Source organism: Neophocaena asiaeorientalis, unplaced genomic scaffold, assembly GCF_003031525.2.
Source record: "Neophocaena asiaeorientalis asiaeorientalis breed wild unplaced genomic scaffold, Neophocaena_asiaeorientalis_V1.1 scaffold476, whole genome shotgun sequence".
NCBI lineage: Eukaryota > Metazoa > Chordata > Mammalia > Artiodactyla > Phocoenidae > Neophocaena > Neophocaena asiaeorientalis.
The window spans coordinates 3215062-3237277 of record NW_020172178.1 but is presented as its reverse complement, the minus strand read 5'-3'; the positions used below and the strand labels follow the sequence as shown (position 1 = coordinate 3237277).

Genomic DNA, 22216 nt, shown 5'->3' with positions numbered 1-22216 from the left:
CAGACAGTCTAAAACAATCTTTGATCTGGCCACCACTTGATAACTGCCTGTTTTCTTACCATACAGCTTGCATACTTACATAATTCTCATGTAATCTTTCAAATACATGTATTTCATCTCTCACAGATAAACTTACTACTCCATTTTTTCTTTCATAATCTTTTCTCTTCTTTGTACCTTTCATTTCCTAGAGCAGGTGCTTAACAAATGCTTGTGGAACTGAGCAAAATCAATACAAAACAAATCTTATGCCCACAACAAATTTGTAACAAGCAAAAAGAGACCTTTATTTTGTTATTTCCTTAAAAGTAAGGACTTTGCCAAACATTTTATACACTCTAGGAAATATACAACGATTAGAAAAGTGCATGTCATAGTAATATTTCTTATATGTACCCCAGAACCTCAAACACACAGCATGGGACAGCTTAAAGGGTATAACCTTAATACTGTGAAATTTTATAAATTAGGCTTTAGTAAATTCTACAAAGTATTTAATAAAAAAAAGTCTGCTTTTCAAAGACATAGGTACTTCATTGTTTCCCCCACTCCACAAGACTCACATGAAAATAAAACACTTAATACAGACAAAGAGGAAAAAGTCAAATGAAAGGAGGAAAGAGTCAAATGAAAGGAAGAAAAGAAAAACTGGTTCACAGTATTTGATTTACTTCTGGACTCTCTTCCTGGTTTTCAAACCTTGAAGAGAAAACAAAGAGATTTAAATCACTAGTCATTAACTTACAAAAGCAAAAGAACAGAAATATAAGTATTTCCATATATGGTTATTAATATTTAAAAATCTAATTGACTATGATGATTTGTGGAGACGAAACTGATACACAAGTTATAACTGTTAATACCCTAAAAACTTAGGAAATTGTGTTAACTTTTTAGTGTGTCAAAAAATATGCTAACAAAGCTGACCTTCTAGTTTGAAGTTATACAGAATGCATCCACTGGTAAAAACATACCCCATTTACACTGGTCCTGAACTATTTCTCCCCCAAATTTTTATTGTACAATTAAAAACATTAACTCCTAATGTAAACTATAGCAACAAGATAGGTATTCCATAAGCAACAAGGACCTACTGTATAGCACAGGGAAGTCTGCTCCATATTATGGGAAAAATATTTGAAAAAGAATAGATATCTGTATATGTATATATACAGATCACTTTTCTGTACACCTGAAACTAACACAACGTTGTTAATCAATTACACTCCAATATAAAATAAAAAGTTAAAACATAAAAAGATAGGTATTCCTTGGGGGGAAGCACTGAGGATATGCATATTGCGAACAGCAAGACACTTCTTCCAAACGCGTTGCTTTTTAAAGCCCGACCCCTCTACTCTTTAGGCAGAAGAGCACTGGGCTACTCCAAGACGCAAAGTCTTGTCCACCAGGAACTAAACCGACCAATTGAGTCGCCCTCTAGAAAAGTATCACATCTGATACTGGCCTAAGTGCCTTATGACAGTTCCTCTCCAGCTACTCCTGTGCTGGAAGAATGCAGTGCTTCTCTACCGGGAGCATGTGGATCCGCCTCCCCAAGGAGACTTTGTCTCCCACCCCAGGCCACCTCCACCGCGAGCACAGCAGGGTCAGAAGGACAAGCTTAGGCCCGATCACAACTGCCTGTGCTGGCAAGAGGAGTGTGCCTTCCATGGCCTCGGGCTTCCCTCTGCCAGGAGAGAGCGATGGTACCAGGCTGAGGGCAGCGTGGGGCCCACGACCAATCAATAAACACACTGAACAGCAAAGAGATCAGTACTTCTCTTTTGAAACATACAAAACATTCTTTGAATCTAGGACAAAATATCTACCACACATGTCTAACCATAAACAGTTTCTAAAGGCTTTCTGACTACAGGTTTATTTAGGTACTTAATTGGAAGATCAGTTTGTTTGTTATTTTTCCAAGTTCTAGTTTTTATTCAATTGCCATACATTTCAATTCATGCAAACTTCAAAGTTATATGAGTATCTTCTTTTCTCTGCCACTCATAGTGCATGGCCTACGCTACGGTGGGTTTAAACTTTTGAGTTTTTTCTTCAATTTTTGTGATATAGCCTTCCTTTAAAAATATCCCATGGTAGATTTTTAGGTTTTTACTTCAACAATTTTGAAATTAATTTTCCATAGAAAACTGAGAATGCTGTGATTGTCTGAAATTGGAATAACAGGATATCACAAGATCAAGGTCCATAATCAATACTATAGTACATCTCCCTTTCAATAAAATTCAAATCTATAGTCACATTAAAAAGGACACTAGGGCTTCCCTGGTGGCGCAGTGGTTGAGAGTCCGCCTGCCGATGCAGGGGACACGGGTTCGTGCCCCGGTCCGGGAAGATCCCACATGCCGCGCAGCGGCTGGGACCGTGAGCCACGGCCGCTAAGCCTGCACGTCCGGAGCCTGTGCTCCGCAACGGGAGAGGCCACAGCAGTGAGAGGCCCGCGTACCACAAAAAAAAAAAAGGACACTAAAGTCAACGATTATCGCTATATTCTCATTAATGTCCTAATTTGACATTTTACTCTTAGATTAAATTCCGTTACTGCTTATCCCCATTCAATCGAGATTTAAAGTTTTTCACTGCAACTAAGAATGCCATCACCACCTGCAACTTATTATATAATCATATTATGCAACTTAGGGACTTTATCAGTTCAGTATTTATAATCAATTAATAATCAATTCTAACTAATAATAATCAATAATAATCAATAATCAATTCTGACTGTTGCAGAAAAAAATCTATTTCTCCTCCCATCCCATATATCCTCATTTTCATAATACTTTACTAGTAAATATATACTCATTTTCATAATACTTTACTAGTGGTAAAAGGCCCAATCATAAGACTAATGTGTAAAACTTAATGTTTGAAAAATAAAATATACAAGGTTGGGATACTCTTCTATGATTTTATAATGCAGAAGGAAAAAAACAAGTGGGAAATTTCTTTGTAGGGTGCCTTAAAAATATCTCTTTCTTGACTAGACCGTAACTATTCAAGGGGTAAACATAAGTCATGCTTTCCTCAAAGAATCCTCAAGAATGGTCCAAACTCCAAGGTACTTCAAAAACAACACCAAGAGTAGGCTGCTGAGCTCTGTCTGCTGTGGGAACGGCAGGGACAAAGTATGCTGGCCGTAAGTATCACGGCTGTATTAACTAATTTTTAGTACAGTTCTGAAATATTGGCCTGGGTTTGAAATGCCAGAATATGTGTAGTTTTTAAAGGTTTATCATTTTGTGGGGAAAAAATTACTTGGAGCAAATTACCAAATTTTCTCAATTGGTAAAAATCATGCCTTGCATAAAACTACAAGGATTAGAGGCCTCTGTTCTTCTTGAAAACGACCCCGTCACCCCTCTCTTTCTTTGAGAAAACCTACACAAGACACATTAGAAAGCTTTCAGAATGTGTCCTTACACAATAGACGCCCAGCTAGTCAAAATGAGTTTAGGTGTATCGAGAAAATTATACACGTTTTTTAAATGGTCTAAATAGATATTAAAGGAAAGTTGCTCCCATTTTGCTAGGCACAGCATTCTGAGAGATCACACGGTGAGAAAAATCTCTTATCATATGTAAACCATAAATCGTGTTTGAAAATAAAATTGTAAATGAAGAAACTGACATTTCTAAAGCAGCTGTTAGAGGTGACAATTCTTGAAACATGTTTCTGACGCAAAATCTTAAAGCTCTAAAACACAGAATTCACTGAATTATATTTCTTTAAAAAACTTCAAATGTAATAATGTGCCTTCTCATTCAGGTTACTTTAAACTGATGAATACAAAAACATACATTTTCATGAACCCTTGGATTGCTTTAGTTTTCTTTGCTAGAAGCAGTAACATTTTACTATCTCAGGTAATATTTCTCTCATTTTTGAATATTTAGATAGTAAAATACCTTAACTAGCCTTATACTTTAGGGGGGGAAAAAGAATTACAATTGGAACAGTATTTAATTAAAGCAATTTAGAGTTTATATGAATAAAAGAGAATTTGATTATTTTTTATCTTCATTTTTTAATATCAAAAAGAAATCTGGATTATTCTCCTTAAATTAGTGATGGGGTCTACTCTCTTCTTTTGTCGTTAATTAATAAAACAAAAATACTAATATATTTTCTCACGGTAAAAACCATCAGTATAAGGACCTTAAATTAAAATTTTAGGTATAAGAAACATTTTTCGTAATTACAGTCAAATTTAAAATCACGTATGTATCAAAACAAATACCTCTGATGCTCACTAAGCAAAGTTCGGATAACAAATGACCTCCAGGCGTGAGGAGACGCATGAGTCTCCCCTATGCACAGCTGGGAACTGCCTTTGGTCTAAATGGGTATCAACCTTACTATAACAACGTAAGCCCTTTCCTAAACTAAAATCTCCCGTTTTAAAATGTAAGGGATTTTTTTGAGTAAGAATATTACTCTATCTTCATAAATGCTCCTTAACTTTGCTCCCACTCACTGCCACAGCCGCTGCTGCCGCCTCTGGCTGAGACATGCTTTGATGTGCTGCTCCTTGGGATTCCTCACCTCCTAGTAACAGAATGAACAAGACAGGGGAGGAAGGGGAAAAAAAACAAAAACAGGAGGGAATGGAAGATGGCAGCAGAAAAGTAAGAGGGACTATTTCAAAACCTTTAGCTTCCAGAGTGACGTTATACACTCGCTCTTCAGCTATCCCAAGGATTCTCTTGGGTAAATTCAGATAAACCTAAGGGCGTACTATCCATAATATATAATGAAGAAAATGTTAATAAAATCAGGGCGAAGATGATTCTCTTTGAAAGTCAATTTTTGCCCTCCGCAAACATGCATGGCTATCACTGTCAAAGGGAAGGTAAAAATACATCACTGGCCTAACTCTACTGGGCACTTACACTTTGATGAAATTTTTACCAAAAATAAGCCTCTTCTATTAGAAATCAGAAATATTTCAGGACCAATAAACTAATAAATAAATAAAAGGCAGACAGATAGAAGAGATATCTGGCAGGGGGTGGAAGTGGTACTGTAGCCAGCTCTGAATCTCTCCTCACGGAGGCAAGTAAACCATCTCTCATGAAACCTGGAACACATTTTCCCATCTTCTGAGCCCCACAGGTGTGCCTACACACCACAGACTGGCCATTTATTAACCAGACCAAAGTCCAACCTAGTCTTGCCCTTTGCAGATGCTGCCTTTGCCAATGTCACTTCTGGAACTTCTCCATACTAAAAGTGCCTTCAGCACCAGTACATAAGCCATTGAAGAAATGACTTTATACCTTGCTTTTTGCTTCAAGACCTTTGGGAAGTGATGATTCGAGGCTTTAATTCCTTGCATTCCAACTTGCTGAGAGAAAAGAAGAGTTGGCGGACTCTGCAGTAAGCCACGTACTAACCACCTGACTCCTGACATTCCCTCTCACGCCCAGAGTTGGGTGGTAGGTGTGGAGAACCGGAGAGATAGTAGCCTGAGAGGTAAGAGTTCTGGTCTCTACGTCTAACCCTTTCACAACAGTTCTGTCATTTAAATGCTCTGTGTCTTGGGCTCCGTATCTGCAAAATGAGAGTAACTCCTGGTCTCAACTTCATGATTATTATAGACATGATTATAGTAAATAACACAATGTGAACAAAGGACATCGCGATACATACTGTATAAATATAAGATCTTCTACATTTTTTAAATTATAAAATGAGAATGTTATGACCCAAATAGTTAACCCCTTATTCAGTGGGAGGAAATGAAATTTGTGTTTATTATATATAAGAAAAGAGCTAAGAGGCAAGACTGTTCAACTTACGGGTTTGTGTGGCCTCTTCTGTCTGTGTATCTGAGCATTCCATATCTTCAACACCAGGTTGTGTGCTCTGCTCTATTTCTTTCTTTCTCTTCTTACATATAAAAATTAAACAAAAAAAAAAAAAGAAAAAGATGTGGCATGATGGTCAATTAAGAAAATATACAGGGCTTCCCAGGTGGCGCAGTGGTTGAGAGTCCGTCTGCCGATGTAGGGGACATGGGTTCGTGTCCCAGTCCGGGAAGATCCCACGCGCCACTGAATGGCTGGGCCCGTGAGCCATGGCCACTGAGCCTGCACGTCCGGAGCCTGTGCTCCGCAACAGGAGAGGCCACAACAGTGAGAGGCCCGTGTACCACAAAAAAAAAAAGAAAATATACAAACTTATCAGATATTAGCATATATATATGAATCTATACAGGTGTGGGTATGTCAAAACATACAGGAAGAATACACACAACTTCCTGGTGGGGGTCACCTAAGGAAAGGGGCGGGGGGTGAAAGAAAAGGGGATTAAGGGAACCTTCAACTATACAGTTAGTCTGGAAGTGGGTATATTTCTTATATCCACCTCTAACTTTTTACGCCTCATATAATTTATTATTGAAAGCCATGTTTTAACCATCAGGACTGATCATACAGAAACTCTCTTTGAAAGCTGATACTTGCTCAGGCCAATGATACTTATTTTCCCCATTTTACGCTGCATGTGTGGGGTGGGGTAAATGTACTTGATAAATAGGAAAATATGTGCCTGGCCCACGTACCGCATCAGTGGTTATACCCTCTAAACTGATGGGTAAATTCTGTGGATCAATGATGGCAAACTTCCAATAAATGTTTTATAATTTAAAGTTTAAGAGGGCCATAAACCTTACTGTAAAAGAAGAGTCTTAAAAGTACAAAGCTCTCCTAAAATCTCAAAAACAGGTTGGATTTTCCACCACTCTCTCAGGCCTTTCCTATTTTCTACATATTTTTCTAGTTGAGTGTTACTTAGGAGTTAATGCCTACGTTCTGTCACCATCCATTCTTCCCAAATGTTCATACAATTTCTTTTTCTTACTTTCTATCACTACATTCCCTAACTAGCTCAGTCCTGTGTAAAGTTTTAAAATACCTAACATCTCTATACGTAGGTATAACTATAGAAGGACATTAGTAAGGAATTGAAAACTTTGCACTTTTCATACAACTTTATCCCATGTAATCTCAAATTTAAATGTGTTAAAATCTACATCAGAATTCATTGCTTCTCTAGGTTGCCTAAAATAAGTCTGTAGCATTTAGGAAATCATCTGATACTTCCCAAATTTCACAGATTCACGACACATCAGAATGTCCTCATTTATATTTTCCTAACAATATTAAGTTAAACTTTGCCTAAGAATTTTCCTCACTTCAGGCCATTTTGTGTACAGCTATAAAAGGGTATAATGTCTGCTGACAGGACATTGTTCTTTTGCCTAATGGCAACCATGGGTTCTGTTCCAAAGAGAACTACATGGGAAAGCACAACTCTACTCAAGCCGCGTTATGTTAAAACCTCCGAATGGTCAGAACTGTTATTATCTATGTATTACAGTTAATCCCACTGTTTCAAAATATTCTTAACGGTGGCTGTGGAAAGATTAAACCTCAGAGATTCCCATCATGGTCCTGGAGAAAATGCTTCACATATATAAACATAACATCTTGACTAAACCTTAAAAAACTTTCAAAGGCATTCATTTAGCAGATTTGTACATGGAGGTATTACTTCTCAAAAATAGCTGGAAGAGTGGCTGTAACTTCATATAACTGATGAGAGAAGGGGAGAGTGCCTTACATCTTTCTTCTCCAAAGTGTTGCTTCATGATTACTATCTAAACCCTGCTGGGCTGAACAGATTGGTTCGATAATTACATACAATAACTGCAGTGGGCAGGTAACCCTCAGCTGGCACAGGGCAGCTCCCCTGTGAGGACTTCCATATGCAAACTGCACTGATGGAGTGCATTAGGTACATCTTTCCTGCCGGTGCACAGGCCTGATTAACGCCAGCCAAGACTCCAAGGTTAGCATGTCAGCAGATTTGTGATGCATTAGGCAGGAATAAACACAGACACTTTTGTTCGTTTGGACCAAAATTAAGGAGGAATATTTCAGTACTATATTGCTTTCCATACAGGAGAGAATGCATTTTCCAGCTTTAGGAGGGCAGATTTTTAAATGCTCATTATAAAGGGAGCTATCCAATATGTTCTACCTAAGAACCTAGTGCATTCATCTTGTTTTCAAGCTTATTTAATAAAAAGGAGCTTTCTTAATCTCCGTTCAGGTAAATTACATAGGAATGAAAATCAGACAGTATTCAACCAACAAAAGAAACACCTGTATTTCAGCAGTATGTACTGGGGAAAGCACTGAATTTCATTAATCCACACTTCAACTGGGTATCTCTTGCCCAACTTTTCTGACAATGTATATATATATCAATAGTTTGGATAGAAAGGACCAACAGTCTACAGACTAAGACCAATTAACAACAACCTCCAAGTTAAAGAATATCTAAGTCTGTTATTCATTGCATAAGGCGATGAGTGAAACTCCAAACAATTTGCTGTCACCTTCTTTCTACTGATGTCACCAAATGCTCCATTTTGTTATTTGACAACTTTTTAGGCTTCAAATAGTACATAGTTTGGTTCTCTTTAAACAGAAAATGGCTTCACGAAGTGCATTAATCTCTGATTTTGTCATATGCCATACCAGGTCTCACAGGTGCCTTTATTTACATTTATAAATGAAATCAAAATATTGCATGACACATAAGAATAATTCATAAAGTTAGGACAGAGTTTTCTTTTAATTCAGCATGGCTAAAATATCTTTAAAAACTAGGTTTATTTTAAAGGGCATTAGTGTATATATTACACATTGTATTTTTGCAGTGCTCAGACTGCTAGGCTAAAACTTAGTTAAATTAGCAGCTTCTCACTTCCAAGTTAGAAACAGGAAGACAAATCAGCGAGATGCATCGGACTGATAATTTACTAACCATCTAAACACTGACTGGAGATTAGTTATAGACTTAAAGCTGTTTTAATGGAAAAAAGAATAAAAGTCTTCAGAGACAAAAACCAAAGACAATTCTTCACATCCCAACTCAAACATCCAAAGATACCCTCTAAATGCTTTCAACAGCATCTAAGAGAAGCCAATCAGATTCATGCTTGCATCAAAGGAGATGGGTACTGAAGAACTGTTGTTGGTTTCTTACCCCTTATTACAAAAGTCATGAATGTTCATTATAGAAACTTAGAAGGTACAGCCTAAAATGTTTAAATGGTATTGCACGTGTGTGTGTCAAAGAACAAAGAACTCTAAACACAAACATGAGACTGCAATATTTTACAAAAGTCATGAATGTTCATTATAGAAACTTAGAAGGTACAGCCTAAAATGTTTAAATGGTATTGCACGTGTGTGTGTCAAAGAACTCTAAACACAAACATGAGACTGCAATACGCAGTTAATCTTATTGGACTCATTTGATTAAGGCCACTGAAATCATCATGCAAATGTATACCCTTTAAAAATTACTATTACATTCCTTAATAGTAAGCAAAAATAGGATATTTGTTACTCAGTGGTAACTAAAAAGAAAAAGGACATATCTTCTATGAAGGTAAAGAAACGTATGTGCTACACCACAATATTTACAAAACCAGTGGATTTTAGTTAAACTTCCTTATCTAGACAGAAAAAACTGAGGCTGGGGACAAAAGAAAGCTGGGAGAAGCTGCTCAGTGTTTCTAACTGGTGGTGGTGAGAAGACAAGAGCTAAGGGCTCTTGGTTCTTATTAGAACTTCTTTCCACAGAACCACGCTGCCCTCCACGGGACTTTTCGGTGTGAAGTGGCAGTTTCCAGCCGTGGTGCTTTCGTTGTAACGGATCCCTTCCTAGAGAGCTAGCGCACACATACATACATGTGTACTTGGCAAGCCCAGGGTCACACTCTACTTTTCTTCTCTCCCACCCTGGACACTCCTGGAGGGCAAGGACGGGGTTTTCCCCACCTGCTATTATGTACCTTACACATACACAAATATCTAGGGGTCTGCACCTGCTGAGCAACTAGTCCACTACTATTGTAGTCATAAAGAGATGACGTGTTTTACCAAAAGCCCCTCAAAAACTGTGTAATGTTTAAATGGACATTAAGTAATTACAGAAATGTTTTGAGAAAAAGCAGGAAAAGGTCAGACACCACTGAAAAGAGAACAGATGAAAAGATGGGAAGTGGGTCAGGAAGTGAGTAAGTGACTTAAATGAGAGATGAATTTGAAGAATGGTCTAAAAAACTGTTACGATACACTGAAGTGATTTATTATTTTAAACAAGTTTCCGTGGTAAAGGCTGCGATAAGAATAACGCACACTACAATTTCCTTCCACAGTAACCCTAATTCTATCGGAACAGAGGTAGGAATCCCATCATGTATTTTCTAAGCACCTACTGTGTGCTGGGCACTGTTTCAGGCTTCATTCTCATGGAGAAAAACAGACACTAACAAATCGTTAAAGCAAAAGAGTAATTTTAGCTTTTATAAAAACATTAAGCACACACAAGTTAAATTTCTAAAACTATTTGCATTTATGTAAGCCCTATAAGAAGTCATTTCAGAGTTCCGTAAACTAGTCTTTTTGAGTGACCAATGTAATCCCACACACGTGGGATTTCACTCTGTGAAATATCAATCCATCTGTAAATGTAACACAGGCATGAGTGCATGGCCAAACCCTGATTTTGTTTTTTGTTTAAATTTAGATATCTCTCCTGTCCACATTTTTAATTATCTATTCTGAAGGTAGTTAATAATTAACATATTACTCGAGCAATTTTATCATTTATTAGCAGGACTGGGGGTTTAGCAAAAAAAAAAAGGATGACTAACAAAATGTGGAAAACCTATGTCCTTCACTAGTTCAAGCTTTCCCACTCTTATGCCATGAAGAATGAAGAATTTGCTGTAATTATCTGAAAATGGTGCACCAAAGATTATTGCTAACTCATGAGTTAGCAAATGATACCGATGCATTTGTATACTCTGTCAGAATAAATAAACAAATGAAAAAACTGCACCTAGGTGGCAAGCAGAATTGACTGCTTGCCCCATGGGCAGCACACTTTTAGCAAAAGCACTGCTTTCACAAAGTATGCGTATCTGTCTACTTGCTTATCTGGAGCGAATGTGTGTCCCTTCCGAAGTTGGGCCTACTGAGGATCTAGAAACAAGCTGCTTCACAGCCCTACCGTCACCCATCCTCCTAGAAAAAACACAGCCACTGAGGAGATAATGAGCTGAAAGAAAAGTTGAACCTGGTCACATGGTCTTCAGGAGCACTACATGACTGAGAACTGGCTCTCATCGAATTTTCATGTAATAATGGCAATCACGGGCTGGAACGGTCTCCCAACAGCACTTCTGAAAACAGTAGATCCACCTTCCAAAGTTGGCAACAACGGCCTTTCATGACTCTAATATCATTCATATCACAAGGACCACGAAACTTCTGATATGATCAAACCTGTAGTCACTTAACAACTGAGAGATGTTTCCAGAGATTCAATAAACAAAGGTCTAAAGACTAATGGGTCACTGCATTCTCTTCTATGTTGGAATTAATATGACACTTCTTCATGCTTATTTTCCTCTGAAGGTTCCATGACCTGCACCATTAATATCAAACTTTTTAGCAAAGTTAAGGTATTTCAAGGGCAACTTATGGGGAGAGGCAAATGGGTAGCTAGTTATGGTTTAATTGTCTTTAATATTTTATACCTAAAATCACTTGGAGATTTTTAAGTGCCTTGAGCTCCTCTGAGGAAAAGAGCTATGTAAATGCATAATAATAATTAATGGTTGCATGGCCCTGGACAAGTCATCTAACCTCTTCTGAATTTCACTTTCATCATTTGTAAGCAGATGTATCTCATATCAGTGCTGTAAAGTATATGTAAAATAATTTAACATTGACAGACTACAAAATACTATCAATACATAAATGTGCAATGATAACCTAAAGTTTAAAGGGTTGATGTTCTATTACCAGCACCGAGCACCATCAAGTCCCCTGGAGAATTTTCAAACTTAAGAATTAAAAGCACAAGACTCTGAAGCTATAACACTGCAAAATAAAGAGGCCAATATTTATAAAACTACGTATTTCAATGAAAACGAAACCCTATGTATGTACTAGTGGGGAATTAAATGCTCTCAAGCCACACTTGAGCAAGTTTCTTACAAAATAAACCAAGCTACATTAGAGTTCCTATTAAAAACAGACTGCCTGTCGGGGCTTCCCTGGTGGCGCAGTGGTTGAGAGTCCGCCTGCCGATGCAGGGGACGCGGGTTCGTGCCCCGATCCGGGAAGATCCCACATGCCGCGGAGCGGCTGGGCCCGTGAGCCATGGCCACTGAGCCTGCGCGTCCGGAGCCTGTGTTCCGCAACGGGAGAGGCCACAACAGTGAGAGGAGGCCCGCGTACCGCAAAAAAAAAAAAAACAGACTGCCTGACCTCCCCCCAATAAGGCTATTTCCACAAAATACATATTTCCTAAACTCACAGGGAGAAAACAGCGAACACAGAATTCTCTGGCACTCAGAAGTCTTCTGCTTTATGTCAACTACCTATGGTCCTTTAGTATCAATCAACAGCTTCAATGAAAAAAGTTAACTTCAAACTCATTAATGTGATTTATCCATTTTTAATATGAGTAAGTTATGGAGCTGCATTTTGGAACCTTTATTTCACAGTAATTACCATCTTGTCTTTGTCGCAAAATCAACTTTTACCAATTCCCCATCATTTACTATTCAAAACAATCAATTTGAACACACATGCTCACCAAGTGAATGTAAGCCAGTCTTCATTCACATCTGCCCAATATACTCTATTTCATAAACTGAATTTTTAAGGATGTATGATCTTAGTTCAAAAGATTCAAATGAAAATGTTCTGCTATTTTCTTGACATCAAGAAACCAGAAAGACTTGAGAAAATGTAAAGTCGTGAAACAACAGCATTAACAATAATATTGCAGTTAACATTTACTGATTACTTATTATGTGTTCAGCACTGTTCTAAGCACTTTCTAAATCTCATTTAACCCACACAACAATCTTATGAGCAAGACAGATAACATTATTTCCACAGAAAGACAGCTTTTAAAAAATGTATCCCTTATTAAACAGAAACTCACACAAATGTTTAACATAATTCCTAAAAACTAGTCATGATATCAAAGAAAAAGGGAATCCTGTTCTAATACTGTCCTTTGTGATCTAAGTTTTGAACATATCTTATAAGCATATCTTTTTGTTATGTCAAAAATAAATTTCCCTGGGTACCATTCAAGGCATTTATATGACGCCAAATTTCCTTCTATATCTCTTACAATAAAGATCGCAACATGGCATGTGTGAATAACTGCCTACATACATACATTGGTCATGTGGCTGATAAGTACTATTATTTAAAGCCTTTTAGACTTAAATGCCCAATATCTGCTTTGCCTATTTGCAAAAGGGTTGTTTTCTACATAGAAGCTAGAATTCCAAGGTCACTCAAATTTTGGTTTGCAGTGGTTCTCAACGATGTCTTGTACAATGTAATCACCTAAAAATCCTGAGGCTCAGGTCCACCCCCAAAGTCCTTGATTTAATTGGTCTGGGGTGCAATCCAGACAATGGGATTTATAAAAGCTCCCAGGTGATTTTAGTATGCAGCCAAGGATGCCGCCCCTGCCTCTCATCTACATTAGAATCACCTGAGGCACTTGTGGTATGGTGCCCTCCCAGATCATACATGCAAAAAATAGCTGAAGCCTCCACTCTGAAAGAAAACACAGTCCTCCCCTCAAAAAGAAAATTTTATAAAATGCATTGGAGGTTTAAAAAAAAGTTTTAAAAAATTGACGAAATGAGAAATGATAATTTTTAAAAACCCAGAATAAACAAGGAAATGCAGAGCTAATAAATAGAAAAATAATCATTATAGAACTTATAAGTATATTAGAAACATTGAAAAACAGCAGACTGAGCTGACAACTAAATGACATGAAGGAAACGTGTGGGATGATTACAGATGATAAAAAGAAACTGACTAAGAATTAAGCAGTTAGACATGGAAGATGTATATGATCTCTATATAGTCAGAGACAACTACAAATATCACTGAGATAAATGAAAGAACCTGTATAAATATAGGGGTATACCATATTCATGGAACAGAAAAGAATACTGTGAAGATGTCAGTTTTTCCCAAAACGACAGTCAGTGCAATCTCAATCAAAATCCCAGAAGAATTTTTGTGGAAATTAATAAGCTGATTCTAAAATTTATATGTCAAGTCAAAGAGCCAAAAACAGCAAAGACAATATTGAAGAAGAATAAAGTTGGAGAACTTATACTATCAAATATCATTATGAAGCCAGTAGTTCAAACAGTGTGGCACTGGCCCAAATACAGATGAGCAGGCCAATGGCACAGAACAGAGTGTCCAGAAACAGACCCGAACACATATGGTTACCTGAAAACCAGCTACATGTTGTGGGGACCTTATAATCTTTTCAATAAATAGTTCAGATCAACTAGATATCCACAGGGGGTAAATAAACACCGACTCACACCATGCGCAAAATCAATTTCTGTTAAACTGTAGACCTAAATGAAAAAGATAAAATTTCTTGACAAAAGATTGTCTTCATGATCTTGAGGTAGACAAAATGTTCCTAAAATAGAATACACAAAGCACTAGTCATAAACAAAAACCTAATAAATTATGATTAATTAAAGTGAAGAACTTCTGTTCATCAAAAGATACCATACTAAGAGAGTGAAACGATAAACCACAAGCTGTAAAAAAAATATGTGCAATACATATATTGTATATATATACAAAGTGCTTAACTCTGCAAATCAAAGGAAAGCAGACAACCCCAATTTTTTTTAATGGACAAAAGACTTGAAATGCATCTCAGAAAAAAAGGATAATCAAGACTGACAGGCGGGCTTCCCTGGTGGCATACCAAAAAAAAAAAAAAAAAAAAAAAAAGACTGACAGGCTATGAAAAGGTGTTCAAAATCAATATTCTCAAGGAGATCAAATTAAAACCATAAAGAAATACTAGTAAACATCTACCAAAATAGATAAAGTTAAACATAATACAATAGCTAGTGTCAGTGAGCAACTGGAACTCTCATAAGCTGCTGTGGGAGAGTAAACTGGGCAAATTGCTTGGCGGTACCTACCAAAGCTACTAAGCATACGTAAACCCTACACCCCAGGAATTCTACTATGTGTACACCAAACTTGAAATAATTATATATGTTTCCCAAAAGAATTTATAAGAGTGTTCTTAACAGCATTATTGCAGTCACCAAAAACTGGAGACAATGCAAACATCCATCCACCAAGAGCAGAAGGGATAAATGAATCATGATATAGTCATATAATGGAGTACTACACAAGAATAAAAAAACAAAAGACTTTTGTTACTTGTGACAGCAAGGAAATTCAGAAATGCAAGGCAGAAATAGAGACAGATGTAGAGAACAAATGTATGGACACCAAGGGGGGAAAGCAGCGGGGGAGGGGGTGGTGGAGTGATGAATTGGGAGACTGGGATTGACATGTATACATCAATATTTATAAAATAGATAACTAATAAGAACCTCCTGTTTAAAAAAATAAAACTCAAAAAGAAAAAAAGAAATACAAATGAATGAAAGACAGACACAAAAGTGTACAAAACGTATGGTGCTACTACTATGTTTTTCTTTAATAGCAAAACTAACTTATGGTGTTAGAAGTCATAAAATTGGTTACTTTTACTGAAGGGGTAATGGCTGGGAGAAGGGCATGAAAAAGGTTTCTGGGTTTCTGCAATGATCCATATTTTGATTTGGGTGACGTCTAAATGCATACATTCACTTTGTAAAGTTCAAATTCCACAATTATTTGTGCACTTTTCTGTACATATGTCATAATCTCACTCAAAAATTTAGGGAAAAAATTACTTGACAAAATCTAACCAAATAAGACAAGATTCAAAATAAAGAACTCAATAATGGGGTATCTAAGGAAAGAAATTCTTAGTAAACACTGAATCCACTTAGATACAGAACTAAGGCTAAACTACCATTAAAAAACAGAAAGAAATGTATCAACTGCAACAATCTAAATTTACATAATTAAAATAGTTTCTATCATTCTATAAACAAAAACAGCTAGATAGATCTTCACCAAATTTAGATGGTATATTTGGGGGCAATCTGACCTTAACTATAGGCTACATGGTATTAAGTTTAATACTACATTAGGTGTGATCACCTCAAAGAGATAGAAAGTTGTCCACCAGAGGAGCTGCAGGCCACTGATGTGCATTGGAAGACCTCTCTCTGCTCTTGTTCAACTCTTTGTACCATGTTCCAGGCTGAGGGCCAGCAGGAATTTATTTATTATTTACTTAATAATGATTTTTAAGGGCATGGTGATACTTAGTGTCTTTCTACTTCAGATTTATGTCATCCCCAAATTCTGTGCTTTAAATACTCCTCTTAGGTTATTGAGACTAAAACCAGTTCAAAGTGGATAAATTCATATTTCACAATAGTTGCCCAATTTACTATACCATAATCAAGCATGGCTGTAAAAAAAAATGGATAGAAGGCTTGCTTCATTCCACTGTCAATCAATTCTTACAGGTTTTTTACCATATCTCTTAGGAATATAAAGAGAAATATACATTGAATTGATTAAACTTATCCCTTTCAGAGATATGAGTGTCCTAAATACAAAGAACATATACTTTTATTTTAAAGTTTTAAAATATTATGACAGAGGAAAAGGAGGAGCAAGTATGCAATTATAAGGATTAATACAGTCTCTATGATGAAGCATTATATTCAGCTCTGAACTTCCTAGTAACCAGAGCAAAAAAAGAATCTCAACTACATACTCCTTCCTAAACAAGAGAAGGAATACTAATTTCTCAAAGAAGAGAGCTTTCTCTTGTGGGAGCCCCCAGACTGAAAAGTTGGATGGAGCTCTGCTCTTATCTGTTTTAGCTGTGGCGTATTTACAATTTATTTGAAGAAAATGTTCTGATGCTTTAAAAAGAAAAAGAAAGAAAGCTTAAAAAAAAAAAATCTAATACAAACACATGGAGGCTAAACAATACACTACTTAATAATGAAGTGATCACTGAAGAAATCAAAGAGGAAATAAAAAAATACCTAGAAACAAATGACAATGGAGACACAACGACCCAAAACCTATGGGATGCAGCAAAAGCAGTTCTAAGGGGGAAGTTTATAGCAATACAAGCCCACCTTAAGAAGCAGGAAACATCTCGAATAAACAACCTAACCTTGTTCTTATCTGTTTTAGCTGTGGCGTATTTACAATTTATTTGAAGAAAATGTTCTGATGCTTTAAAAAGAAAAAGAAAGAAAGCTTAAAAAAAAAAATCTGCTCTGGTCCAACTCTTTCACTTTACAAACAAAAAACAAAAGGCCAACAAAATTAACAACTCACCTACAGTTACATGGTTATCAAGGAGCTTCATGATCTTACCTAATCTTAACTTTTATTTGTTTCTTTTTAATACAAAAACAATCCTATATCAGCTCTGAAGGGAAAAAAAGCAGCAAACTAATGAAGGAAATCTAACAGTTCAGCTTTTTATTCATTTTCTCCCCCTAAATGAAGCTTTTTATACATGTAGGGGATGATCTAACAAGAAATTTCCAGCTTTCTGAACTACCCAAGGACACAAGAGAATGATAAGGTCACAGATGTTAGCTCTGCAGCAGACTGACCTATTCAGCTGTAAAGTCAGCCAACCCGCAGAAACCAAATTTTCTCTAGCATGTAGGTACAAACAACAGTGATTTGCAAAGGAAAGGGGAATGGTACTGGACAAGTTCTTACCTCAACAGAGATCTTTACTTTTCAATCAGCAAAATTTTAGAGAAAAACACTACAGAAGCCAGCTATAAATATTAACGTACAAAAATCTGTCCTGAGCAAGGAGATGCATGCTGTATGTTTATACGTGTATGCAAACTGTAAGTTTACCACCTTACTCAAAAATTCCACTCAGCCTTCCATTTATCCTCTTCACTTAAAGCTGGATATGGCTTTCCACACGGTTGTTGACCACAAAAACACAAAAATGGAGATGAAATTAAGACAAAACTTATGAAAGCAAAAAGATGTATATATAGATGCATATGTATAATTTCAGATTCTGTGATGAAATTGCAAAGACACCTACTATTAGCCAAAAAAGTCAAATTCATGATCCAATGTCAAAATTCCTATCTCCTTTGTAAGTTCTTTTAATATGCTGCTTCTTATTTTAAAGGGAGAAAATCTGTTTTTAACTCTTTATCTCATAGTTTGGAATATAAGATTTCCAAAGGAATCTACTGGAATTTACAGAGTTAACGACAATTAAAACAGTCAATAATGTAAAAAAAAATTTTTCTTCTAAAAGCGGTTTTCCTTTCCCATGTAAAAGCAACTAGCACATTTTAGTAAACAATTTCAGATTGAAAAGGAAATTAAGGGCTTCCCTGGTGGCGCAGTGGTTGAGAGTCCGCCTGCCAATGCAGGGGACACGGGTTCGTGCCCCGGTCCAGGAAGATCTCACATGCCGTGGAGCGGCTGGGCCCGTGAGCCATGGCCGCTGAGCCTGAGCGTCCGGAGCCTGTGCTCCGCAACGGGAGAGGCCACAACAGTGAGAGGCCCGTATACCGCAAGAAAAAAAAAAAAAAGGAAATTAAGTTGATCAATAATTATTAAAAATAACCAATAAGTTGATGTATACCTGCAAAATCTAAATTTTAAAGTGATACCAGGAGTTATTTACATGCCTGTGCAATATTTCTACCATAAAGTTTACTATTTAACATTTCTTTCCAAAAAGTTAATTCCCTTATATACAGATACACAGCTTTACATAATGACATTTCTGTAAAGAGCAAAATAATGTTCAAATGGGAAACACAACACGACAACAAACAAGGAAACTTTCAAATGTAATTTTCAAATGGTAATTTTTCAAAACCAATTTTCAAATAGTAAATACTTGGACCACACCAATGAACAAGGGAAAAGTGGAAGACAAGATAAACCCTAAGGGGTGACGTGGGAGAAAAGAACACACAGACTATGAATTGAGTGCCCTGCTCAAATCCCTCTGCCAGACATTAGTATCCTGAGTTAGAATCTCTTTAGGAATTTCCTAACTTGCTACTGGCCATAAGAAACACATAAGTATTCATTTTTCTATCACCCTCTACATATTTTTCCATATCATAAAGAGTTTGCTCTTACATAATGATGAAAAACATTTAATTGCGTAGCAATCTGTTATTATTTTCTTTACTGAGCTACTGGTTCTCTTACCTAAAATTAATACTTGTTGCAATTATAGTCACAGGACGCCCAAAGGAAAATTCAGTAACAAAACTCACCTTTGTTGTTGTTTTTGCTTTCAAACTTCCATTCTCCACAACACTGAGGTCCAGCTTGCTGTCATCCTTACTTCCTATAGCTTTCAGTCCTTGCAAAAGAATATCTCGTAACTTTTGATAAAGAGGTTTTTCGGCATAATCCAGTAATTTCACTGTTTCCATGTACTTAGCAATTTCATCTAAAAGAATAACACAATTATTTTGTCATTTTTTGTCATAAATACAACATACTTTTCTAAGAAAATGATACATGGTTATACTAAAATTAGAATGCAAACGTATAGCTTGTTAAACATGTTTTTTTCAATCACTTCTTCAATGGAAAGTATGCTTTTGAATTCAAGAATTGTCAGATAAGTCAAATAAAAAACGTATTTTGAGAAACAACGTAAAAAACATTTTTTAATTGTGAGATAGTAAGACAGAAGACATGCTTAACATTTAGATATATACAAAAAATAATTGCTGTAGTTTTAAAGCTATTTTTTTAAAAGGACCTAGAATAAAGATTATAAAGTAAAATGTGCTTAAGTATACAATAAATATCATAGCCAGTATTTTTTTTTGCCACAGAAGCCATTAGTTCTACAGAAGACAGCTGCATTCTTTGCGTAAATAAGAAATAAAACACATGAAAAACAGGTTGAAAAAAAGAAAAAGAAGCAAGGCCTGGTCTTCCCATAAGAGAAAAATCGACTTCTGAATGATGAAAGGTTTACTGTACACTGAGGCAGAACCAAACCCATAAAAAGAAATCTTACTAGTCAAGATCAACACTTTTCAACATCCATCTAAAAATCCATCTTTAGGCTAATGACTCATACATGTTATATCCCCAGCCCAGCCTTTCCACTGCTCTCCAGACTTGTATATCCACTGATTTCCACTGACTCATATCAAATCCCAACAAATGCAAATCCAAACTCCTGACCAACCCCTAAAACCTGTTCTCCCTGTGGTTTTCCCTGTCTTGGTTACTGAAAATTCCATCCTTCCAGCACCTCAAGCCAAGAATCCTCTTCCCACACCCCACATCCAATAAATCAAGAGATCATGTCAGTGCTACACACACACACACACACACACACACACACACACACATATATACACATTCATTCATTCAGGTATTCATTAAGCACCCACCACATGCCAGGCATGTTTCTAAATACCTGGGTACATGAGAAAAAAGAAAAAAAAATCCCTCCCTTCAACTTTCTTAATCTGGAAAAGGGGATCTATAGAAAACCTAAAGCAAACATCACCGAGTATGGTAAAATACTGAATACTTCCCTGATGAGAGAAGGAAATGGCAAGGAAGTCCACTTGCCCTGTTCCCATTCTGCCTGAAAGTCCTGTAGTTTTTAGCCAGTACAGTAAGGCAAGAAAAGAAACAGAAGGCATCACGAGTGGAATGGAAGATGTAAAACAGTTTATTCATGAACATGACGGTGTATGCAGAAAATCCTAAGGAATCTATAAAAAAAACTTCTAGAACCAATATGTAAATTTAACAAGGTCACAGGATATAAGGTAAATATTTAGAAATCTATTTTACTTCTATATACTACCAACAAGCAATTAGAAAAATAAATTTTAATAAAAATATATCACTTAACAATAGCATCAAATACCTACTAACAATTATAATGAAAGATGGGCAAGATTTTTTCCAGATTAAAACTATAAAACACAGGTAACACAGAAACTGAGACCAAATTAAACAGAAGACATAAAGTATCAATAGTGTAAAGATGCCAATGCTCCCCAGTTAGTCCAGAGTCCATGCAATCCCACTCAGAATTCCAGCAAATTGCAGAGGGACAGGATGTGTGCAGAACTGACAAGGTGATTCTAAAATGTACACAGATATACAAATGATCAAGCAAAACAGAAAGTCAAGTATAAAGAAGAAACAGTGCTAGAGGACTTAAACTACCATGTATCAAGACTTAAGATAAAGCTACAGTAATTAAGACAGTGGGGCCCAAGAAGAGAAAAAAAGAACAATGAAAGAGCCCAGAAACAGACTCACAAATCCACACCTGATTTAACACAAAGGCGGCATCACCAGGAAAGGCTGGTCTTTTCAAGAAAGGCTGCTGTTAACTCTGTTAACTATGCAAGGTGATAGATGTGTTAAATTATGTCAATCTTGGTAATCATTCTCCAATGTGTATGTACAGGCAGGCACACCTCAGAGACATTGCAGGTTCAGTTCCAGACCACCGCAATAAAGTATCACAATAAAGCAAGTCACTTTAATTTTTTTTGCTCCCCAGTGCATATAAAAGTTATGTTTACACTATACTGTAGCCTATTAAGTGTGAAATAACATGATGTCTAAAAAAATGTAGGTACCTTAATTAAAAAACACTTTATTGCTAAAAAAATGCCAACAATCGTCTGAGTTTCAGCGAGTCATAATTTTTTTGCAATAGTAACATCACTGATCACAAATCACCATAATAAATAGAATAATGAAACAGTTTGAAATATTGTGAGAATTACCAAAATGTGACACAGATAGGAAGTGAACAAATGCTGCTGGAAAAATGGCACCAACAAACGCTCGACCCAGGGTTGTCACAAACCTTCAATGTGTAAAAAACACAGTATCGACAAAGTGCAATAAAGTGAACAGCTATAAAATGAGGTGCGCGGGCTTCCCTGGTGGCGCAGTGGTTGAGAGTCCGCCTGCCGATGCAGGAGACACGGGTTCGTGCCCCGGTCCGGGAAGATCCCACATGCCGCAGAGCGGATGGGCCCGTGAGCCACGGCCGCTGAGCCTGCGCGTCCGGAGCCTGTGTTCCGCAACGGGAGAGGCCACAGCAGTGAGAGGCCCGCGTACCACAAAAAAA

At 36.8% G+C, this 22216-nt stretch overlaps 1 protein-coding gene across 4 annotated transcripts in view; it reads right to left on the bottom strand.

Annotated features, from left to right (window-relative positions):
* Positions 1-188: 188 nt before the first annotated feature.
* VRK1 (VRK serine/threonine kinase 1) overlaps positions 189-22216 on the bottom strand; it is an 81452-nt gene continuing 59424 nt past the window's right edge. For 3 of the 4 annotated variants that reach the window (XM_024759079.1, XM_024759087.1, XM_024759096.1), the window contains 3 exons: positions 19359-19537; positions 5830-5920; positions 478-699 (listed from right to left, as the gene is read on the bottom strand). In XM_024759079.1, the coding sequence (XP_024614847.1) occupies positions 668-699; positions 5830-5920; positions 19359-19537 (302 nt within the window). In that variant the 3' untranslated portion in view covers positions 478-667. Of the gene's footprint in view, positions 700-5829; positions 5921-19358; positions 19538-22216 lie in introns of all 4 variants that reach the window. The other variant, XM_024759104.1, reaches the window with a different exon arrangement.